At 42.7% G+C, this 22069-nt stretch overlaps 1 protein-coding gene across 3 annotated transcripts in view; it reads left to right on the top strand.

The window, feature by feature from the left end:
- The window catches only part of LOC124012846 (neuronal membrane glycoprotein M6-a-like), a 91405-nt gene extending 76402 nt beyond the window's left edge, over positions 1 to 15003 (top strand). For 2 of the 3 annotated variants that reach the window (XM_046326844.1, XM_046326842.1), the window contains exons 2-7: positions 1320 to 1512; positions 7026 to 7182; positions 8057 to 8210; positions 8630 to 8706; positions 9516 to 9581; positions 12412 to 15003. In XM_046326844.1, coding sequence (XP_046182800.1) covers positions 1320 to 1512; positions 7026 to 7182; positions 8057 to 8210; positions 8630 to 8706; positions 9516 to 9581; positions 12412 to 12564 — 800 coding nt within the window. In that variant the 3' untranslated portion in view covers positions 12565 to 15003. The other variant, XM_046326845.1, reaches the window with a different exon arrangement.
- Positions 15004 to 22069: the final 7066 nt, after the last annotated feature.

The following is a 22069-nucleotide window of genomic DNA, read 5'->3' as shown; positions in this document are numbered from 1 at the left end:
CTGCAGCAGTGATGGTCTCCAGAGCATCCTGTGTATGCAGAGAGGGGTATAACAGAAATAGACAGGAGTGCTTTCAGATGATGTCAAGGTGTAGCGTAGGTGTGAGGGCTATTCATTCACAACACAACTGGGACCCTGCAGTTTAAATGCCTTCCAAGTGTTCTAACTAAAGCAAGTCCAGAGGCACCAATGTACAGTAGAGGCTGAACAGAACTGGGATTTGTGCTGTAGTCACCTAGTGCACATTAGTAATACAACAAGGAAAGCCTAGCCTGAGTGCCAGTCTGTTTGAGCTATCATGCCAACTCCTTTTCATTCACAGTCATGTCAAACAGCAATGTTGTTGGCATTGGCAAGAGCACGAATGGATCTGGGACCAGGTTATGGAAAATAGGAGTTCAATATTACAATTGGACGTTTGCCGATTCGTTTGATAAGCAATATCTGAACCTCACCTATCCAGTCCAGTTGAAGATAGATGGGAGCGTTACACTCAAGTATCACAAACACGCTTTTCCTTCATCGGAGACGGTCAGATAGATACTTCCTGTAGTCTGAGTTAATAAAACATACTCCCCCTCACAGACACAGTATTATCCATTACACTGCATCTCTCCTTCTATCCCTCTCTCACTGTCTTCTCCTTCTAGCTATCAGTGTTCTGTTTTGTAACTCTCACACTCACTCACTCACTCACTCACTCACTCACTCACTCACTCACTCACTCACTCACTCACTCACTCACTCACCGTGTTTACGACTAGTCATACATCCAGCAGCTGCTCTAGCCTGGGTGAAGGGAGGGATTCCATTTGCAGGGCCGCAATCTGCAATCCACAGATCAATACCGTTTGCTCTCTTTGTATTAAACCCATAAATCTGTCCGAGGAGCGATTATGATTGGCTGGAGTGACATTAAACTTCCTTCCCGAGATGGCAACAGACGATTTATTGGCTCTCGGTCAACTGGAGAAATGTGGTTTGTTGTTATCGGATGATAGATGGGATATCATTTGATCCCTGTGCGTTTTAAATTAGATGTGGTGGGATTTGGTGTAGTAAAATATATGTCATAAAATAAAAGGTTAAATGAAAAACGCTGATTTAAAGATCTTCTGATTCTGAATCAACGATTCCCTCGCTGTTACAGTGCTTTTATTTCCTTTGGTTCTGGTGTCAAACGTATTTCAATTCCTGTCGAGCCGTCAATAGAGTGAGACATGTACCGTATTTCATGACTAGAGCACCTGTAACTATCTAATGTTCTACCACCGTCTTTAGTCTAAACATTCTCCTCTTCTCTCTCTGTCTCTGTCCAGGATGCTTTGAGTGCTGCGTCAAATGCCTGGGCGTCCTCCCGTATGCCTCTCTCTTCGCCACCATCCTTCTGTACGCTGGGGTGGCGCTGTTCTGCGGCTGCGGGCACGAGGCCCTCTCTGGCACCGCCACCATCCTGCAGAACTACTTCGAGGTGGTCCGAGCTCCCGTGGAAACCCTGGACGTCTTAACCATGTGAGTGTGGGTGTGTTTGCGTGGGGGGGTGTCACAGTGTCCCCCCCGCCCTTTTCAAAATGACTTATGGTCTGGTTTGTCAAAACACCTACAGTACATGCAGCCTGGAGATGTGTTGAAACTCAATGAGGAGAAGTTGCTTTGGAATCTTCACTTCTTCCTACTCCTTGTCTGCTTTGACCCCTGGAGGAACTAGCCTTATTAGTGTGGTTAAAACAACAGTCTGTGTGTCCTCACACACACAAAAAAGTGCCCTATTTTGAAAGCTTCAGTACCTGTAAAGGGAATGGTTCCAATCTCACCTGTGCTTTGACTGGCACACCTCGTTAACACCTTATCGAGACGCCGTATCCTCGGTCTCCCTAGATAGTAAAATGTACATGTCCCCCAAGCAGTCCCTGGTGATTTCTACTGGAAGTGAGTCACAGTTACTTAACGGAACATTTCCTTCTCTTTCTTTCTTCTGAAGTGTTTAACCATTGACGGTACACAGCTGTCTTGTAAGTGGAGATTGAGGTCGGCAAATCTCCCTTACACCTACATCATTACTCACTATCTATACGTATGCCCAACAAGAGGAGTATTTCAAATGTGATCAAGTGTAACTATCCTTACTCTCCCCTCCCTTATCTCAATACACAACAGTATAACAGTACTGAATAACAGTATAACAGTATAACAGTATAACAGTACACAACAGTATAACAGTACTGAATAACAGTATAACAGTATAACAGTACACAACAGTATAACAGTACTGAATAACAGTATAACAGTATAACAGTATAACAGTATAACAGTACACAACAGTATAACAGTACTGAATAACAGTATAACAGTATAACAGTACACAACAGTATAACAGTACTGAATAACAGTATAACAGTATAACAGTACACAACAGTATAACAGTATAACAGTACACAACAGTACTGAATAACAGTATAACAGTATAACAGTACACAACAGTATAACAGTACTGAATAACAGTATAACAGTATAACAGTACACAACAGTATAACAGTACTGAATAACAGTATAACAGTACACAACAGTATAACAGTACTGAATAACAGTATAACAGTATAACAGTACACAACAGTATAACAGTACTGAATAACAGTATAACAGTATAACAGTACACAACAGTATAACAGTATAACAGTACACAACAGTACTGAATAACAGTATAACAGTATAACAGTACACAACAGTATAACAGTACTGAATAACAGTATAACAGTATAACAGTATAACAGTATAACAGTACTGAATAACAGTATAACAGTATAACAGTATAACAGTACTGAATAACAGTATAACAGTATAACAGTACACAACAGTATAACAGTACTGAATAACTGTAATGGCGTTCTTCGTTTGTAGAAAGAGAGTCGGACAGAAATGCAGCGTGATGGTTACTCATGTCTTTAATGAAACAATCGCGATACATGAAATAACTTCTACAAATGCAAAACAACAAACGGAACGTGAAAACTAATTACAGCCTATCTGGTGAACACTACACAGAGACAGGAACAATCACCCACGAAATACAAAGTGAAACCCAGGCTACCTAAATACGGTTCCCCATCAGAGACAACAAGAATCACCTGACTCTGATTGAGAACCGCCTCAGGCAGCCAAGCCTATGCTAGACACACCCCTAATCAACCACAATCCCAATGCCTACAAAACCCCAATACGACAATACAATAACCCCATGTCACACCCTGGCCTGAACAAATAATTAAAGAAAACACAAAATACTAAGACCAAGGCGTGACAGTATAACAGTATAACAGTACTGAATAACAGTATAACAGTATAACAGTACGCAACAGTATAACAGAATAACAGTATAACAGTATAACAGTATAACAGTATAACAGTAAAAATAAATATTTTTGGGGGCTGCTTTTCGGGCTTCCTTGCCAACCGTGTTCCCTCGTATCGTCGGCTCCTATCTCCTGCTGCCTCTGCTCTCCTAAGTGCCTCCACCTGTTCCCATGGGAGGCGATCTCTTCCGGCCAGTATCTCCTCCCAAGTGTAACAACCTTTGCCATCCAACACGTCTTCCCATGTCCATTCTCCGAATAATTCATCCTCCTTTCGCTGCTCATGCTGTCGCTGCCTGTTACCACGCCACTCGGTCCGTGTGAGGTGGGTGATTCTGTAACGGCGTTCTTCGTTTGTAGAAAGAGAGTCGGACCGAAATGCAGTGTGGTGGTTACTCATGTCTTTAATGAAACAATCGCGATACATGAAATAACTTCTACAAATGCAAAACAACAAACGGAACGTGAAAACTAATTACAGCCTATCTGGTGAACACTACACAGAGACAGGAACAATCACCCACGAAATACAAAGTGAAACCCAGGCTACCTAAATACGGTTCCCCATCAGAGACAACAAGAATCACCTGACTCTGATTGAGAACTGCCTCAGGCAGCCAAGCCTATACTAGACACACCCCTAATCAACCACAATCCCAATGCCTACAAAAAACCCAATACGACAATACAATAACCCCATGTCACACCCTGGCCTGAACAAATAATTAAAGAAAACACAAAATACTAAGACCAAGGCGTGACAATAACAGTATAACAGTATTAACAGTACACAACAGTATAACAGTACTGAATAACAGTATAACAGTATAACAGTACACAACAGTACTGAACTGTTGAAGCACGGGTGAGTCTCACTATACAGTGACTGTAATGACTGCAACTCTTTGTTAAGTGTTAGTGTCAGAGTGGGTGGCAAGGAATAAGTTAGTTCTAAATATTTCTTAAACTAAACGCATTGTATTTGGGACAAATCATTCACTAAACCCTAAACTTCAACTAAATATTGTAATAGATCATGTGGGAATGGAGCAAGTTGAGATGATTAAACTGCTTGGAGTAACCCTGGATTGTACCGTCAAAATACATTGATACATTAGCTAAGATGAGGAGAAGTCTGTCCATAATAAAGCGCTGATAAGCCTTCTTAACAACACTGTCAACAAGGCAGGTCCTACAGGCCCTAGTTTCTACCTTCTTAACAACACTGTCAACAAGGCAGGTCCTACAGGCCCTAGTTTCTACCTTCTTAACAACACTGTCAACAAGGCAGGTCCTACAGGCCCTAGTTTCTACCTTCTTAACAACACTGTCAACAAGGCAGGTTCTACAGGCCCTAGTTTTGTCGCACCTGGACTACTGTTCAGTCGTGTGGTCAGGTGCCACAAAAAGGACTTAGGAAAATTGCAATTGGCTCAGAACAGGGCAGCACAGTTGGCTCCTGGCTGTACACAGAGGGCTAATATTAATAACATGCATATCAATCTCTCCTGGCTGAAAGTGGAAGAGAGATTGACAACATCACTACTTGTATTTATAAGAGGTATTGATGTTGAATGCACCAAGGTCTGTCACACAGCTCGGACACCCATGCATACCCCACAAGACATGCCACCAGAGGTCTCTTCACAGTCCCCAAGTCCAGAACAGACTATGGGAGGTGCACAGTAATACATAGAGCCATGGCTACATGGAACTCTATTCCACATCAAGTAACTGACACAAGGACTACAATTAGATTTTAAAAAACAGATAAAAAGCACCTTATGGAACAGCGGGGACTGTGAAGCAACACAAACATAGGCACACACACACACACACACACACACACACACACACACACACACACACACACACACACACACACACACACACACACACACACACACACACACACACACACACACACACACACACACACACACACACACACACACACACACACACACACACACACACACACACACACACACACACACACACACACACGATAACATACGCACTATACACACACGTACACATGGATTCTGTACTGTAGATATGTGGTAGTTGTGGAGTAGGGGCCTGAGGGTACACAGTGTGTTGTGAAATCTGTAAATGTATTGTAATGTTTTTACAATTGTATAAACTGCTTTCATTTTGCTGGACCCCAGGAAGAGCAGCTACTGCTACAGGTGTATTTATCAGGTGTTTGATCATGAATGTGTGTCTGAGTGGGAGGGAGGGAGATTTTTCCCTGACGCAGCACACTGACGGAGATCGATTTTTCCACTCCTGTGTGGATTCCAATATCCTGTGTGTGTGTGTGTGTGTGTGTGTGTGTGTGTGTGTGTATGTGTTTGTACGTCTGCGTGATGCCTTGGACGTCTGCGTGATGTCTTGGCACGGGGCCGTTGGGGGATTTAAGCCCTCTGAAATCACTCTTGGTTGTCCCGGGCGCACCTGCTCACCGGAACTCCGCCTGCCGAGAGGGAGGGAGGGGGTGTGTGCTAGTGAATGCAAGTGTGTGTGTGCTTCTACTAGATGTTGGAAATGGCGAGAGATTGTGACATGAGCAGTAGACCTGGCCTAACTGATGTAACTGGGCTTTTTATACTGATGTAACTGGGCATTTTATACTGATGTAACTGGGCTTTCTATACTGATGTAACTGGGCTTTATATAATGATGTAACTGGGCTTTCTGTACTGATGTAACTGGGCTTTTTATACTGATGTAACTGGGCTTTTTATACTGATGTAACTGGGCTTTCTATACTGATGTAACTGGGCTTTATATAATGATGTAACTGGGCTTTCTGTACTGATGTAACTGGGCTTTTTATACTGATGTAACTGGGCTTTCTATACTGATGTAACTGGGCTTTCTATACTGATGTAACTGAGCTTTCTATACTGATGTAACTGGGCTTTCTATACTGATGTAACTGGGCTTTCTATACTGATGTAACTGGGCTTTCTATACACTTTCGAGGCCACTAATATGTGGTGTGTGCTGTACTAGGTGTGAAATTCACTTCAGATTGAGGGTACAAAAAAATACACTGTACACCGCTATAACATCATCTTTATCAGAGGAAAGCTTGTGAAATCAACCCATTGTGTTTGTCTAATACTATGTCCTAAATCTTTTCCTAACCTGGAGGTATGGTGCTAACCCTAACTTTCCTACCCGGGTTCTTTCTGGGACATTAGAGCTTTTTTACATAACCCTACAGAATTAAACACACAGTCATTGGCTAAATGAGAGCTTATCCACTAGTCCAAGGGAAAAATGCAGAATGACTTGTGGAAGCAAACTGACTGCAGTATACAGTCAGAATACAGTCTGTCACTGCTGGAAGTAATATAATTTGTAGTCCAATGCACTTGGACTACAAATGGGGCTGCTGGGCCTAAAAAACATGTAATAGTGAAGTACTGTACTAAATGGTCTGCACACTCAATGCACACACCTGTATTGTTTAGCAATGTTTTGATTCCAAAATTGGATCTTTGTAAGTTCCTGTCATAGAGATCCTATTAAATAAATATTTCATTAGTATTCTAATTCCTAATTCTATGGTTCCTGGGAATGAAATCGCTAGTCTTGGTGTGCAAGCCACACCAACTGAGTGATCCCATCGCTCTGCTCCTGTCTCTCTGTCTTCCTCCGCAGGATTGACATCTTGAAGTATGTCATCTACGGCGTGGCGGCGGCATTCTTCGTCTACGGCATCCTGCTGATGGTGGAGGGCTTCTTCACCACCGGCGCCATCAGGGACCTGTACGGAGACTTCAAGATCACCGCCTGCGGACGGTGCGTCTCCGCCTGGGTAAGAAACACACTTAAATCAACCCCTATCCTCTGCGCCCTATCCGCTCCCTGTATATCTGAAGGCGTTGGATAGGTATAAGCATTAGGGTAGACAATTAGGACACATCTTTCTGGAGGAAGTACCAGAGAGACGGGATTAGAGATCTGGTGATGGAGAATTTACAGCTTAAGATGTCTCTTCTTTGAATTATGGCCCAATGCTAATGACAGCTGATGAGCCAGTCAGCCTTCTACTGACTTATAACTGTCATCTTCTCTCTCTCTCTCTCTAATGGGCCTATCCCTCACTTCCTTCTCCTCCTTCCTCCCTTTCTTCCCCTCCCTCTCTCTTTCTTATTAACCGTCCTTCTTCTCCTTCCTCTCTCTCTTTCCCTCCCTCTCTCTTCCTAATGGACCGTCCTTCTCTTCCTTCTTCTCTTCCCTCTTTCCCTCCTCTCTCTTTCTAAGGAACTTCCCTTCTCCTCCTTCCTCTCTCTCTTTCCCTCCTCTCTTTCTAATGAACCGTCCTTCTCTTCCTTCTCCTCCTTCCTCTCTCTCTTTCCGTCCTCTCTTCCTAATGGACCGTCCTTCTCTTCCTTCTCCTCCTTCCTCTCTTCTCTTCCTGTCCCTCTCTCTTTCTAATGGACCGTCCTTCTCGTCCTTCTCGTCCTTCTCCTCCTTCCTCTAACTCTTCCCATCCCTCTCTCTTTCTAATGGACCGTCCTTCTCGTCCTTCTCCTCCTTCCTCTAACTCTTCCCGTCCCTCTCTCTTTCTTCTCTTCCCTCTCCTTATCCCCCTCCCTCATTTCCTTCTGTGCTCTTCTCTAACATCCTCACTTTCCCTCTGTCTCTGATGAACCATTCCCTCTTGTGTCCTCCGTTTCTTCCTGCAGTTCATTATGTTGACCTATATCTTCTTCCTGGCCTGGTTGGGTGTGACAGCCTTCACCTCGCTGCCCGTCTTCATGTACTTCAACATCTGGACCATCTGTCAGAACACCACTGTGGTGGAGGGGGCCAACCTCTGCCTGGACCTGCGCCAGTTTGGTAAGGGGCGGGCCCGGGTGGCGCCACCACTGTTGCCATTTACAGTATACGTACACAGTCACTGACACTGGCAGCGGTTAACCAGGGCTTTGGTGGTTCCAGTGGTTTGTTTGTTTGTGTTCTGTCATGAATGTGGATAAGATGTCTGACAAGAAGATGACCTATAGAGCATACCATACTGAATAGTGTGTCGTTTAGTCTTCTCACATCGCGGGCACACAATTAAATCAGTATTCTTTACATTTCATTGCAGCTATTTAATGCTCCCGAAGGAGATCTATTTTACAGCCCTTTAAAACATGAGTGTTCGTTGTAACTCGCCGCAGTAGCTGTTGTTAGGTCTCTGTGGATCGAAGCGCCTGCCAAGCTAAGTCACTTGAAATGTAAATGTGAACTGGATTGTTGTTTTTTCCTTGCAGGCATGGTAACTATCGGGGAGGAGAGGAAGGTGTGCACGGGCTCCGAGAAGTTCTTTAAGATGTGTGAATCTAACGAGGTAAGGATGTGTGCGTGTAGCTGGGGAGCGATGAAGGGGGGAGGCGAGGTTCTGTTGGCTGTGAACTTTAGTGATCGCCGCACCTCAGAGGTTAGGCTCCTCTCTCACATTGAAGGCTGTCTGTCCATAGAGCTGGAATAAGTTCTCAAATCAGAAATGCTTTAGGAAAGTGTTTCCCGATCCTAGCTCTGGGGAACAAAATGCACTTTTTGTTTTTTTCCCTAACGCTCACACACTTGATTCAACCAATCAACTCATCGGCAAGCCTTTGATTTGAGTTAGGTGTGTCAGTGTTAGGTCCAGAAACACAACACGTGCTCCCCTTTGGCACCCCAGGACTAGGATTGGGAACACTGCTATCGGGTTCCTCTGTCTTTTTAAATGGTGGTTTGTGTGAGTGTGATGAGTGTAGTGGCGCTACCAGATTTCTATGGGGTTTGAACTTTAACCTCTTGTGGAAAGGGAACAAAAAACTTAGCTTAATAAAGATTAGCCTGTCTTTCTGTCGAACCTTTATCCTCCTTTATCCTTTTGTCCTACCTCCGTTTAATTCCCTTTGAAAAAGTGAGCTAATGTTGCACTGGGACAAATCTTAATACGTCTTGTCCTATCTCACTCTCAAAGCAACCGCTCTGTCATTCAGTTTTTTAATCTCAACGTGACCTGGAAATATTGTAAACACAGACATGACAAGTTGGTACGATGCTTTGTGTCTCATTTTGAATAACAACAGAACAAGCACCGATGTTGTTAGTTGTCTTCATTTCCTGGTGACTAATAACGCTGTATGGTGTCTGATTGTCTTTCAGCTGGACATGACGTTCCACTTGTTCGTCTGTGCCCTGGCCGGGGCTGGGGCTGCAGTCATCGCCATGGTGAGACAATGACAGCTCTACTTTATGTCTGAGGGTTGAGTGACCTGCCTATTGGTCCTTAAATGTCTGTTGATAGCATCGCCACTCTGTTCCCTCCCCTCTGTCTGAACACATAAAGCTAGGCAGGCAGGGTACACCTCAGTGGGAGAGGATTGTCTTGTTGTGTGGGGACATACCAAAGGTTATACTGCTAGGGATTCAAGAGATTGGTAATCGGGAGGAAAAAGGGACAGTTTTTTAGGCTGCTGCCTTTGAAAGAGGTCCTCCCAGTGTTAAGAGCGAGGCAGATCGAGAAAGTGCAAAACAGAGACAGAGTGATCGAGTGATAGACAGACAGAGAGAGACATTGAGTGATTGAGAGAGAGAGAGAGAGAGAGAGAGAGAGAGAGAGAGAGAGACACACAGAGAGTGAGAGAGGGAGAGAGAGAGAGAGAGAGAGAGAGAGAGAGAGACACACAGAGAGTAAGACATAGCGACAGAGAGTAAGACATAGCGAGAGAGAGAGAGAGAGAGAGAGAGAGAGAGAGAGAGAGAGAGAGAGAGAGAGAGAGACACACACACACACACACACACACACACACACACACACACACACACACACACACACACACACACACACACACACACACACACACACACACACACACACACACACACACACACACACACACACACACACACACACACACACACACACACACACACACAGAGAGAGACACACACACACACACAGAGAGAGAGAGAGACACACACACACAGAGAGAGAGGGAGACACACACACACACACAGAGAGAGAGAGAGACACACACACACAGAGAGAGAGAGACACACACACACACACAGAGAGAGAGAGACACACACAGAGAGTAAGAGATAGCGACAGAGAGTGAGAGAGAGAGAGACAGAGAGAAAGCACGAGAGGACGAGGGAGAGAGAGAGCGAGAGAAAGCACGAGAGGACGAGGGAGAGAGAGAGCGAGAGCTGTTGATTAGAGGGAGGTGTTACCCTAGCGATGGAGAAGCACAGGGCGCAGTTGCCATGGAAACTGTGGAAGAAGAAAGGGGCTTGTTGAGAGCAGCTAAGTAAGTGATGGTGAGGACTGGAGCAACCATCATCACTGGAGAAGACTGCTGCGTCTGTAGCCAGGGTGGAAGGATACACATTTAATGAAGGCTGTTATTCGGTATCTAGTTCCTTTTTAAACAAAAACATATGTTCACGGTGAAAATAACAGAGAAATGTTTTGTTGAAACATCAATGACACCAGTTTCTTATGGTTTGGTTGTCATCAACTAGATATGTCCATAACAGCTTCCTGTTAGCACAAAATATAAACAACGTCACACATTTCCGGTCCTTAGACCCATGACGTAATGTTTTAAATCTACAAAATAGGTCATTGTTGCTGCGTTGTCTGAGGACTATAAAAGACAAGAGTAAGTGAAATGGTAATCAATTTGGGCGGGAGTGGCTCTTCACAACACAAAGTCTGTGTCTGTGGCCCAACTGTGTACTCTTTGGCCACCCAGTGGATGTCTATGGTAATACACAAGGGGATGACTCACCTAAGTGTGTTCGTGTTAGTTCTCACCGAGAGCTAAGGTTTAGAAAACGGGGAAGAAATCAATTTGCATAGACTATTGATGTACCATCTTCTCGTCCAATATTTTCTGTGATAAATTATCTTAGATCATTGTGAGATTGTATGAAGGAAGTACTGTCTGTATCTCCAACTTGGATCTATCTTGGTGAGTCTGTTTATTCATGATGAGTTTGGGTCATGTCATTATATAACAAAATAATGTAATAACCTATTTATCCCAAGCTTAGGGAATTCGTTAGGCATGTGAATCTTCACATCATCATTACAACACAATATCATCAATAGATAAATGTCATACACTGGACCAGAGGAGTGCAGGTGTTTTTCTTTATTTAATTACCTCATAACTACTTCTTCAGAACCTCTGCAGCAGATGCTCTGGTTGGCTGATCACTGACACCTCACTGCCACCTAGTGGAAAAAAAGAGTTACTGCAGAAACACATCAGGGTCGGGCGCTCAACGCAGTCGCCAGCTGTTTCAGTCCTTCTTCTTCCATTTGGTGCCTAATGAACGCGACCCAGAGTCCAATAACTGCTTCTCTCCTTTTCTCTTCCTCTCTGGTCTGATGAGGAACAGGCGTCAGCTGCCACGGTCCTCATCCGTAACAAAGTCCTCCTGACGTCTCAGAGTCTGGGCAAATACTGCACCCGCTTCTGACGGGGGCCTATCGGTTGGCCCATCACCTTTACCCCTGACCTCAGTGGTCTCAGTGACATCACTGTACGCCGTCAGGAGCTGAGAGGAGCCGACCACCTCGATATCAACATGGCCGAACTGAACTCTGAACCTCGGAGCTTAGGGGTCGCCCCCAAAGCATCGCCAGCTCTGTCATCGGTCACGTCACATGATTCTGTTGTTATTCACTAAAATATGCTTTGCTGGCACCACTGATTATAATAACCAAGCCCCTCTGGTTGCTATCGATGGGTATGTTGATAACCGGGCTCTCCTGTCACGCCCCGTTCACCTGACTAGCACAACTGCTGACACAGCCGTAACAGACACAGAGCTCACTAAAGAATAAGGTTGATCAACTAATCCATCCCTTAAAGTTTGGTTGGTTTGTTTTCGGTTTGAAACCAGTGAAGGCACAGTGCCACTAAACGATCTGCTTTGGGTTTTTGTTTACAGCTTTGTCTAATCATCTAACTAACTCTGTTTCAGCCTAATTCATGAACAATCCTCCCACTAACATCCCTGTAACCCATGTGTCCCTCTAATACAGGTCCACTACCTAATGGTACTGTCTGCTAACTGGGCCTACGTGAAGGACGCGTGTCGGATGCAGAAGTACGAGGACATCAAGTCCAAGGAGGAGCAGGAGCTCCACGACATCCACTCCACTCGCTCTAAAGAGCGTCTCAATGCCTACACCTAAAGCACATGACCCGTCCCGTCCCCCTATCCTTCCCTCCCTCTGCAACACACACACACACGTCCATGACACACACGCAGCAGAACACACACAGAAACCACACAAGCTATTCAATGTCTGGTGTTTATGTTTGTAAGGGCACAAGTGTAAGGGGGGGGGGGTTTGTGGTGTCGTGTTGTGGGTGGTTTCGACTTCACTAAGCTTACGGGTGTGACGAGACAAGTCGTTCCTACGGGACCCTTCTTTCCTGTATTGAGATTTCCTTTGTATTTCTCCTCCTCTTTACTCCTCCGTTTCTTCTTCTCATACCCTACCCTTTCTCCCCTTTCTCCCCTCTTCTACCTCTTCCCCTCTTCTTTTTCCCATTTGCATTTTGTATATTAGTAGTAGCACATCTTTTTACAATGTGTCATTGCTTTTTACCATGTGTTGTTCTATATCTCGACGTGGAGATATAGTGCTTCCATTTATTTATGTTTGGTTTTAGGAGGGGTCGGGCTGGGGGCTGTTGAGTTTTTATCGCTTTTTAATTCACATTTACGCGTAATATATATTTATACGTTCCTAAACACTCGTCATCCAATGGAGCTCCAATCATACATAGGTTTTAAAATCCATTTTTATTTCAACATATCCACTTAACAAGACCAAAATGGGACCGAACTTGTATCATTTACAGGTAAATTACAGCATAATAAGCTTCCGAAACAGTAAGCATCGCCGGTATAAAAACTATGTACAGAATCTTTTTTCAGAAAATTCTTTATTGGTTGGGAGTGCCAGGGATTCTCAAACAAAACTAAGTTCCTTCAAGTGACTTTTTACATATTGCTATAACTGTAGCTTGGCCTGTTAGAAACGTATGCTGGCTTTGTTTAGTAGCCTAGTCATTGAAGTTGTCTGTCAATAACTATAGTGTTCTGAAACTGTGAAAAGAAAACAGTTGTTTGAGTGGCAAGTCAGCAGAGTGATGAAGATGATGATGATGATGATATGTAGTATAAGGAGGAAGAAGAAGAGGCTTGTGGGAATGACATGACGTAGAAATTCATCTGATAGAATGGCCTTTCAGGATCTCGCCGTGGGGGAAACTCTGTAGAAAACCACTTTTCTCATTCATCACAGGCCATAAATCACATGCAAAATAACATTTTACAGGTTTCATTTGTACATGATTTAATCTTCAACTTTTTAAATGCAAGTTATCAGAAGAGAAAATACGAGATGTTTTTTTTGTCAGTATTCTGCTCTGTATATATATCTACGGTATATAAATATATACATATATGTGAGACACTTCAATTTCAGGTCATTCATTTCATTGGTCAAAGTTTGGTGATATTCTTGTGAACGTCCATTTCAGAGATTCCAGTGAAATAAATATGGTAACAGAATCTAGACGGCAAGCGGATGAACAAGCTTTAGGCCTGAAACGGCCATATTGCTACACGTGGAAACAGTTGAATATCACATTGAGAGATAACTTAACCGTCTGCAGGGTTGGGTTCAATTCCATTTATGTCCTGTCAATTCAGGAAATAAACTGACATTTTTTGCAGAATTTACTGAATTGAAAGAAAACTGACCCAAACCCTGACTGTCTGTGAAGCTATACTAAAAAACATGGAATGTCATGAAAACAATGACAACTATATTACTCTTGAGTATGGACCAAACTTTGTCTTAACTCTTTCTACTACTCTAGTTTTGCAGTACATCGTTTCATCATTCCGTTGCTAACAACAACAAAAAAAGAACAAAAATGTCTTGGTGCACTTATTCAACCATCGTGAGCTCTTTCTTGGTGTTACGTGCGTTTGGATTTGAAGCTGAATCTCTGTACTGTAGTCATGCAACGTTTGGTTATTAACCAAGAAAAAAATGACTTCTATTATCTAGTTAAAAAGAACCGTGAATCTAGGTGTTATTTGTGGCATGGTTATGCATTCAGTGGTAATCGTTTTTAACTGATTCAAAACGTTTTTGAAAATCCTCTCTCTTCATAATTTTCATTTCTAATTTTTACGCTTGGACTATCTGAGTCAACTGATTTCTTATATGTGCAGCATTGTGGTTCCTACGCTAACAGTATTATGCTAAGTAAACAAATAGCCTATTAGGTTGTCGTGAATGATTTAGTTTCCCTTCCTCTGGTTTGTCAGATTCATTTTTGAAAGCCCTGTCTTATAAAACAGATACTACTTGTTCTGATGTTGCGTATTCACTTCTTCAGTATTAACCTGACAATGCTTTCCGCTTTCTCCTCCCATATTAGTCTTTTGTACTTTCACTAAGAATGCTTTGTAGCAGGCTGTACGATTCTTCATAATCTGTTTTGTACATACATGTGCCAATGGCTTAAACAGTGGCTTTTTTTTAAACTGTAGGAACAAACTTGCTTGCGTTAAATAAAATACACTTGTGTACTTGTTAATAATTAAACCCCGAGTCCATTTCTTTATTTATGTATTTATGTCAGAGCTGTTTATGTATATACCTATATACCCACTGGGCACACGTCATTTCATCGTCTAGTTCTGATTTACCTGAATTCGAGTTCTGATTTACCTGAATTCTAGTTTTGATTTACCTGAATTCAATGTGAAATCAACAAAACACGTTACCATGTCATTGGATTTAGGTTTAGAGTTGGGTGAAAAAGGAGTCAATTCCCTTACGTTGATGACTTACGTTGATGACCTACGTTGATGACTTACGTTGATGACTTACGTTAATGACTTACGTTAATGACTTACATTGATGACTTACGTTAATGACTTACGTTAATGACTTATGTTAATGACTTACTTTGATGACTTACGTTAATGACTTACGTTGATGACTTACGTTGATGACTTACGTTGATGACTTACGTTGATGACTTACGTTAATGACTTACGTTAATGACTTACTTTGATGACTTACGTTAATGACTTACGTTGATGACTTACGTTGATGACTTACGTTGATGACTTACGTTGATGACTTACGTTAATGACTTACGTTAATGACTTACGTTAATGACTTACATTGATGACTTACGTTGATGACTTACGTTAATGACTTACGTTAATGACTTACTTTGATGACTTACGTTAATGACTTACATTGATGACTTACTTTGATGACTTACGTTGATGACTTACGTTAATGACTTACGTTAATGACTTACGTTAATGACTTACTTTGATGACTTACGTTGATGACTTACGTTGATGACTTACTTTGATGACTTACGTTAATGACTTACGTTAATGACTTACTTTGATGACTTACGTTGATGACTTACGTTGATGACTTACTTTGATGACTTACGTTGATGACTTACGTTAATGACTTACGTTAATGACTTACGTTAATGACTTACTTTGATGACTTACGTTGATGACTTACGTTGATGACTTACTTTGATGACTTACGTTAATGACTTACTTTGATGACTTACGTTAATGACTTACATTGATGACTTACTTTGATGACTTACGTTAATGACTTACGTTAATGACTTACGTTAATGACTTACTTTGATGACTTACGTTGATGACTTACGTTGATGACTTACGTTAATGACTTACGTTAATGACTTACTTTGATGACTTACGTTAATGACTTACGTTGATGACTTACGTTGATGACTTACGTTGATGACTTACGTTGATGACTTACGTTAATGACTTACGTTGATGACTTACGTTGATGACTTACGTTAATGACTTACGTTAATGACTTACTTTGATGACTTACGTTAATGACTTACATTGATGACTTACTTTGATGACTTACGTTGATGACTTACGTTAATGACTTACGTTGATGACTTACTTTGATGACTTACGTTAATGACTTACGTTAATGACTTACTTTGATGACTTACGTTGATGACTTACGTTGATGACTTACGTTGATGACTTACTTTGATGACTTACATTGATGACTTACGTTAATGACTTACGTTAATGACTTACGTTAATGACTTACTTTGATGACTTACGTTGATGACTTACGTTGATGACTTACTTTGATGACTTACGTTAATGACTTACTTTGATGACTTACGTTGATGACTTACATTGATGACTTACTTTGATGACTTACGTTAATGACTTACGTTAATGACTTACGTTAATGACTTACTTTGATGACTTACGTTGATGACTTACGTTGATGACTTACTTTGATGACTTACGTTAATGACTTACGTTAATGACTTACGTTGATGACTTACGTTGATGACTTACGTTGATGACTTACGTTAATGACTTACGTTAATGACTTACGTTAATGACTTACGTTAATGACTTACGTTGATGACTTACGTTGATGACTTACGTTAATGACTTACTTTGATGACTTATGTTGATGACTTTTTGCGAATCCAATCAGTTTTCCACGTTGATTCCACATCATCACATTTTTTTATTTTATTATGTGGAAACAACATTGATTCAACCAGATTTTTCCCAGTGGGTATGTACATGCCTACAAGGATTCCGTTTATACACACCTCTGGCAATGTGCATGGAATGGAAATAGATTTACATTATTAGCAGAAGAAGAAAGTGGACCTTGCATAATGATGATGATGTTATAGCTCTTGCAAATATCTTTCTGAACCCATTTATGCAATGCGGGTGTGTTTGAAGACTGTCCAAAACACACACATCACCTAAGGCAGTTTCCATCCATCCGCACAAATAGAATGGCCGTACTATACCCCACTATACCAGATAGCTTGGCTTTAAGAAGAGTGCCTGATATCATATCACAAACATTCACCGGCCTGGGGAAACATTATGCATGCTCTATACTGGCTAACCTTTACCCGTGGCATTTAAATAGCATATTACATTTGTGGATACGGTGTACCAAATGAAAACGTGTTCAGCAAACTCTAACTAACCCCGGTGAACTTCTCATCCCGAGCAGATAGACTGAAGCCCTTGGGCCAATCAAAGACAGCCAGAGTCTGACCTTAAGGTAGTGTGCGCAGAGAAACAAGCCTCGATCAGATAAAGACTAGAGCAGCTTAGATAACATTCACCATGTCACAGAAAGGCTAGACCGAGGTGCGTCTGAAATGGCACCCTATTCCCTATACAGTGCAGTACTTTTCACTAGGGCTCTAGTCAAAAATAGTGCACTAGGGATTAGGGTGCCATTTTGGGATCATTGCAGTGTATACCAGAGGATCACATCCTTTGAATCAGACACATGTGACATGTAACGTACATGTGTGTGTCTTATCCCCTCATTTACACACATGACTTCAGCATATTTAACAGTTTGCCGCATTGGTATCCGTGTTTAATAGGTCTTAAAGGGGAGTGAAGGTATCCGTGTTTAATAGGTCTTAAAGGGAGGTGAAGGTATCCGTGTTTAATAGGTCTTAAAGGGGAGTGAAGGTATCCATGTTTAATAGGTCTTAAAGGGGAGTGAAGGTATCCATGTTTAATAGGTCTTAAAGGGGTGTGAAGGTATCCGTGTTTAATAGGTCTTAAAGGGGAGTGAAGGTATCCATGTTTAATAGGTCTTAAAGGGGAGTGAAGGTATCCGTGTTTAATAGGTCTTAAAGGGGAGTGAAGGTATCCGTGTTTAACAGGTCTTAAAGGGGAGTGAAGGTATCTGTGTTTAATAGGTCTTAAAGGGGAGTGAAGGTATCCGTGTTTAATAGGTCTTAAAGGGGAGTGAAGGTATCTGTGTTTAATAGGTCTTAAAGGGGAGTGAAAGTATCTGTGTTTAATAGGTCTTAAAGGGGAGTGAAGGTATCCGCGTTTAATAGGTCTACAATGCTGCTGGGTTTTTCATGCTCAGCAGTTTCCTGTGTGCATCAAGAATGGTCTACCACCCGAAGGACATTCAGCCAACTTCACACAACCGTGTGAAGCATTGGAGTCAACATGGGCCAGCATCCCTGTGGAACACTCTCGACACCTTGTAGAGGCCATGCCCCACTGCATTGAGGCTGTTCTGAGAGCAAAGTTGTGTGGTTGCCAGTTTGAGTCTTGGGTCTGTCAGTCTGCAGAAGTGAGCTAGCAACTGATATCAAATCCTAGATGCCTGCATTTGTGCTCTTTAGCAAAGCACTTAACCCCCCACAACAACTGCTCTTCTCTCATTGATCGAGACAGGTGTCTCTCATCATGACATGCAGCACTTTGGGGTGGACCCACCTTTCTCAATCAATTTGAGAAGATTACAAAAAGACAAGATGGCAGCATACACGTTGTTGACTTGCTTCATGTAGGGAAAAACATTTATTTTAATAACGGAGCATTTTCTAAATTCAAACTGACCCCTGCAACTGGACACGGACATTTTGAGACTCTATTTCCACAAATTGAGGACAAAGATCGTATCGCCAATACCAACCAGCTTAGTTGAAAAAACTCTGCTGACATTTTGTATAGGCAAGCATGTAACTCCCAGTATAATGGTTACTCCAAAATATTGTTATCTGGTGTTACAATCTGTAGCTAGCTGGTGAGGAAACGAAAATGAACTGGCAGCTGGATACAACCCAGACCTGCCAGGACCATCTACTGAACAATACCTTAGGGAATCAAGGGACGAGATCACAGACTGAAGACTGCAGAGACTCAAGTTAGTTCCCCCAGTTTATAATGTATAACTGTTATTGTTGTCTCCTTTGGAAACTTGGTTTTCAGTGTTGTCTTGTGTTCGTGAGTAAGAATAACAACATCTAGTTGATGCTGATAATTGTTTTGTGGATGACAGAAAGTGTGTACAATACTAGCTCTAACCAGTTGGTGGCAGTAACAGCCTGTGTAATGCTTAACTTCTCTGAACAATGAAAGCTCATCTCAACTGTCGATGAACAATTGATCTGGGTGGCTCTGGCAAAGCACCAAAAGACACGCCTCCAAACACACTCTATCACTACTGACAGTGATGCATTGAAACCTAACGAAACTATTCAGGAAATAAATGGAAGCCTAAGAACTCCTTTTATTGCATGAATTATGAGCGTGAGCATTCATTGGCCAGTTTTGGAACAGGAGCTTTTGGGATAAATGGATGTTTTAAGAGATGTGACTGTGAATGGTAATGTGTCTGTCTGTCTGTCTGTCTGTCTGTCTGTCTGTCTGTCTGTCTGTCTGTCTGTCTGTCTGTCTGTCTGTCTGTCTGTCTGTCTGTCTGTCTGTCTGTCTGTCTGTCTGTCTGTCTGTCTCTGTCCGTCCCTTCGGTGCTACTGTTCTCCACCCGCTCATCATTAGGGAGACATCAGGGGATGGAGAGATGGACAGGAAAGCAGGTAGAAGAGCACAGTAGGTGTACCACAGTGTACTGCCCCAATGTATTGCTAAATTCACTGTGAGTCAAGGCATACTGGGACTCAATGTGAAAAGTAACACAAAGCATCCCAAAAGTTCAGCTTCATTCCTGAGCGATTTAAGAATAGCACCCGGCCTCAACATGTATACTATTCTGCCCCATGCAGCGCCGCTGACCTCCGTAACAATCCTAACCAGCCCCAGTACTGTAGGTAGGAAGGTTAAAAAAAAGTAGATGGATGCTTTTCTTCTTCATCTTCAGTTCTTCCACAGTCATCGTTTGTGTTGCTGTTGAATGTAAAGTAGCGTCCACAGCTGTCTGGTTGCATGTACAGGTTAGACATTTGACTGCATTACCACGCTGAGTCTTGTGTTTTGACAGGTGTGTCATCTTGTTTCACAGGAGAGTGCTGAAATCATAGAGATCTCCATAGTGACTGGAGTTTGAGGTCAAAGGGTGGTTTAAGGACATGCATAGTACTGCTATGCTTTTCTCCCCCGCGGGGTCTGGCTATGTGTTGGGTCACTTTGAAAACTAAAGGGAGGGTAAAGTGCTTACTGGTGTTCATGTTCAATACACTGGAGAGGGAGGGTGGGCACTTACATTGACATTTGCTGGGGCACAGATCTATGTTCAGACGGAAAGCATCGTGAACATAGCTGAAGTTGTTGCTGCCTCTAGTCTGAGGTGCTGTCACCTACCAAAAACGGGCTGAACTGGCAATCATAACAAAGGAGAACATGTGAAGGAACGTAGAAGAGAAAAAAAAGGATGTATCCTCAAAGGTCATCAACAGCGACAAGAAGGCTCAGAGTCATCAAACCTTTAGAATGGCCTGAGACAGACATCCCTATCTGCCAATGAAGCATTTGATAGTGTACAGTATGTCTCTATGGCCTCAATAGCCTCTTCCTTTGAGTGAGGGTTCCATTCGAATGCTAGTCAGTGTGACAGAACAGTGTCTCCCAGTGGTCCCAAAATAGAAAATATTAAGTAGACAAGCCCCCTATATAGTGCACTACTTTGAACCAGGGCCGTCTTGTCAAAAGTGGTGCACTATACAGGAAATAGGGTGCCATTTCATATGCAATCTTTGAGTGATGAAAGTTCGTTACTTAGCTCAGGGCCAGAAGTGCCTGGTCTCCGGTCTGAAAATAGAAGAGCTTACATTCTTCAGGCTCCCTATCAGTCAGTGATGATAGTCAGGGGCTAAGTATTGTATTGTGTTCACTGCTGAGTAAAGACACGACCTTGAGGAAGTGAAGGGAGAGAGAAACAACATTGATTTTGTCACGTGTGCTTGCCTCCAGCAGCCGGTGTCGACTTAACACCGGAGCTTAATACAAAGCGTATCCCGATGGTGAAGTGTGTTTCAGTGACGCAGTGGAGCAGCAATACCCAGGCAGAGCAGATATAATCCACTCTGCTGTCAACTCCCATCGCCAATTCCCTTCTGTATATACAGGCATGAACACAAAGGCAACACACACACACACGACACACACACACACACACACACACACACGACACACACACGACACAGACCCACCACCAAGTTGTCAGCCTGCACTTGGTCTGTTATGATAAAAGCATCACACGGGACTGATTCGCACGCCTCATCTCCTTATCTCGCTCCCTCGTGTCATGAATTATGCAGAGGTGGCTTTGTCTCAATAATATCATAAACAGATTCCAAAGCCTCTCTCTACGCCTCTCCTCCACTCCGCTCCCTCACTCCACTGAGATTCACTTCTCCATTTGGAGTGGATGATGGGGGTGATTACATTGGAATTAAGATGCAGTTGTACACACACACATATACACAACTACTTGTGTGTGCATACACACGCAGTAAAACACGCACACACATACAATCACACAGCAGACACACACGTATAGCAAACAAAAAACGCACATATACTCTTGAGGAACACAAGCAGCCGTGAGACTTGCCCTTGGCTTCGCTGCCGGGCTCCAGAATTCTAAATGGAACTGCAGGAGAATTCTATAGCTCCCTTCTATGTACAGGAGGATAATAGGGCCCGGTGACAGAGAAGAACTGAGTCCGAGAGAGAGTTGATCGCCACCGTAGACACCAATTAGTTACCACACTGAGACAATGTGTGTTTGTGTCCCAATGGCTCCCTTTTTAGTCTACTACATTTGACCAGGGCCCATAAGGACTCCCTATATCTATCTCAGATCATTACCAATC

Source organism: Oncorhynchus gorbuscha, linkage group LG24, assembly GCF_021184085.1.
Source record: "Oncorhynchus gorbuscha isolate QuinsamMale2020 ecotype Even-year linkage group LG24, OgorEven_v1.0, whole genome shotgun sequence".
In the NCBI taxonomy this organism is placed as follows: domain Eukaryota; kingdom Metazoa; phylum Chordata; class Actinopteri; order Salmoniformes; family Salmonidae; genus Oncorhynchus; species Oncorhynchus gorbuscha.
The sequence above is the reverse complement of the archived record's forward strand: the minus strand, read 5'-3'. Positions and strand labels throughout refer to the sequence as shown.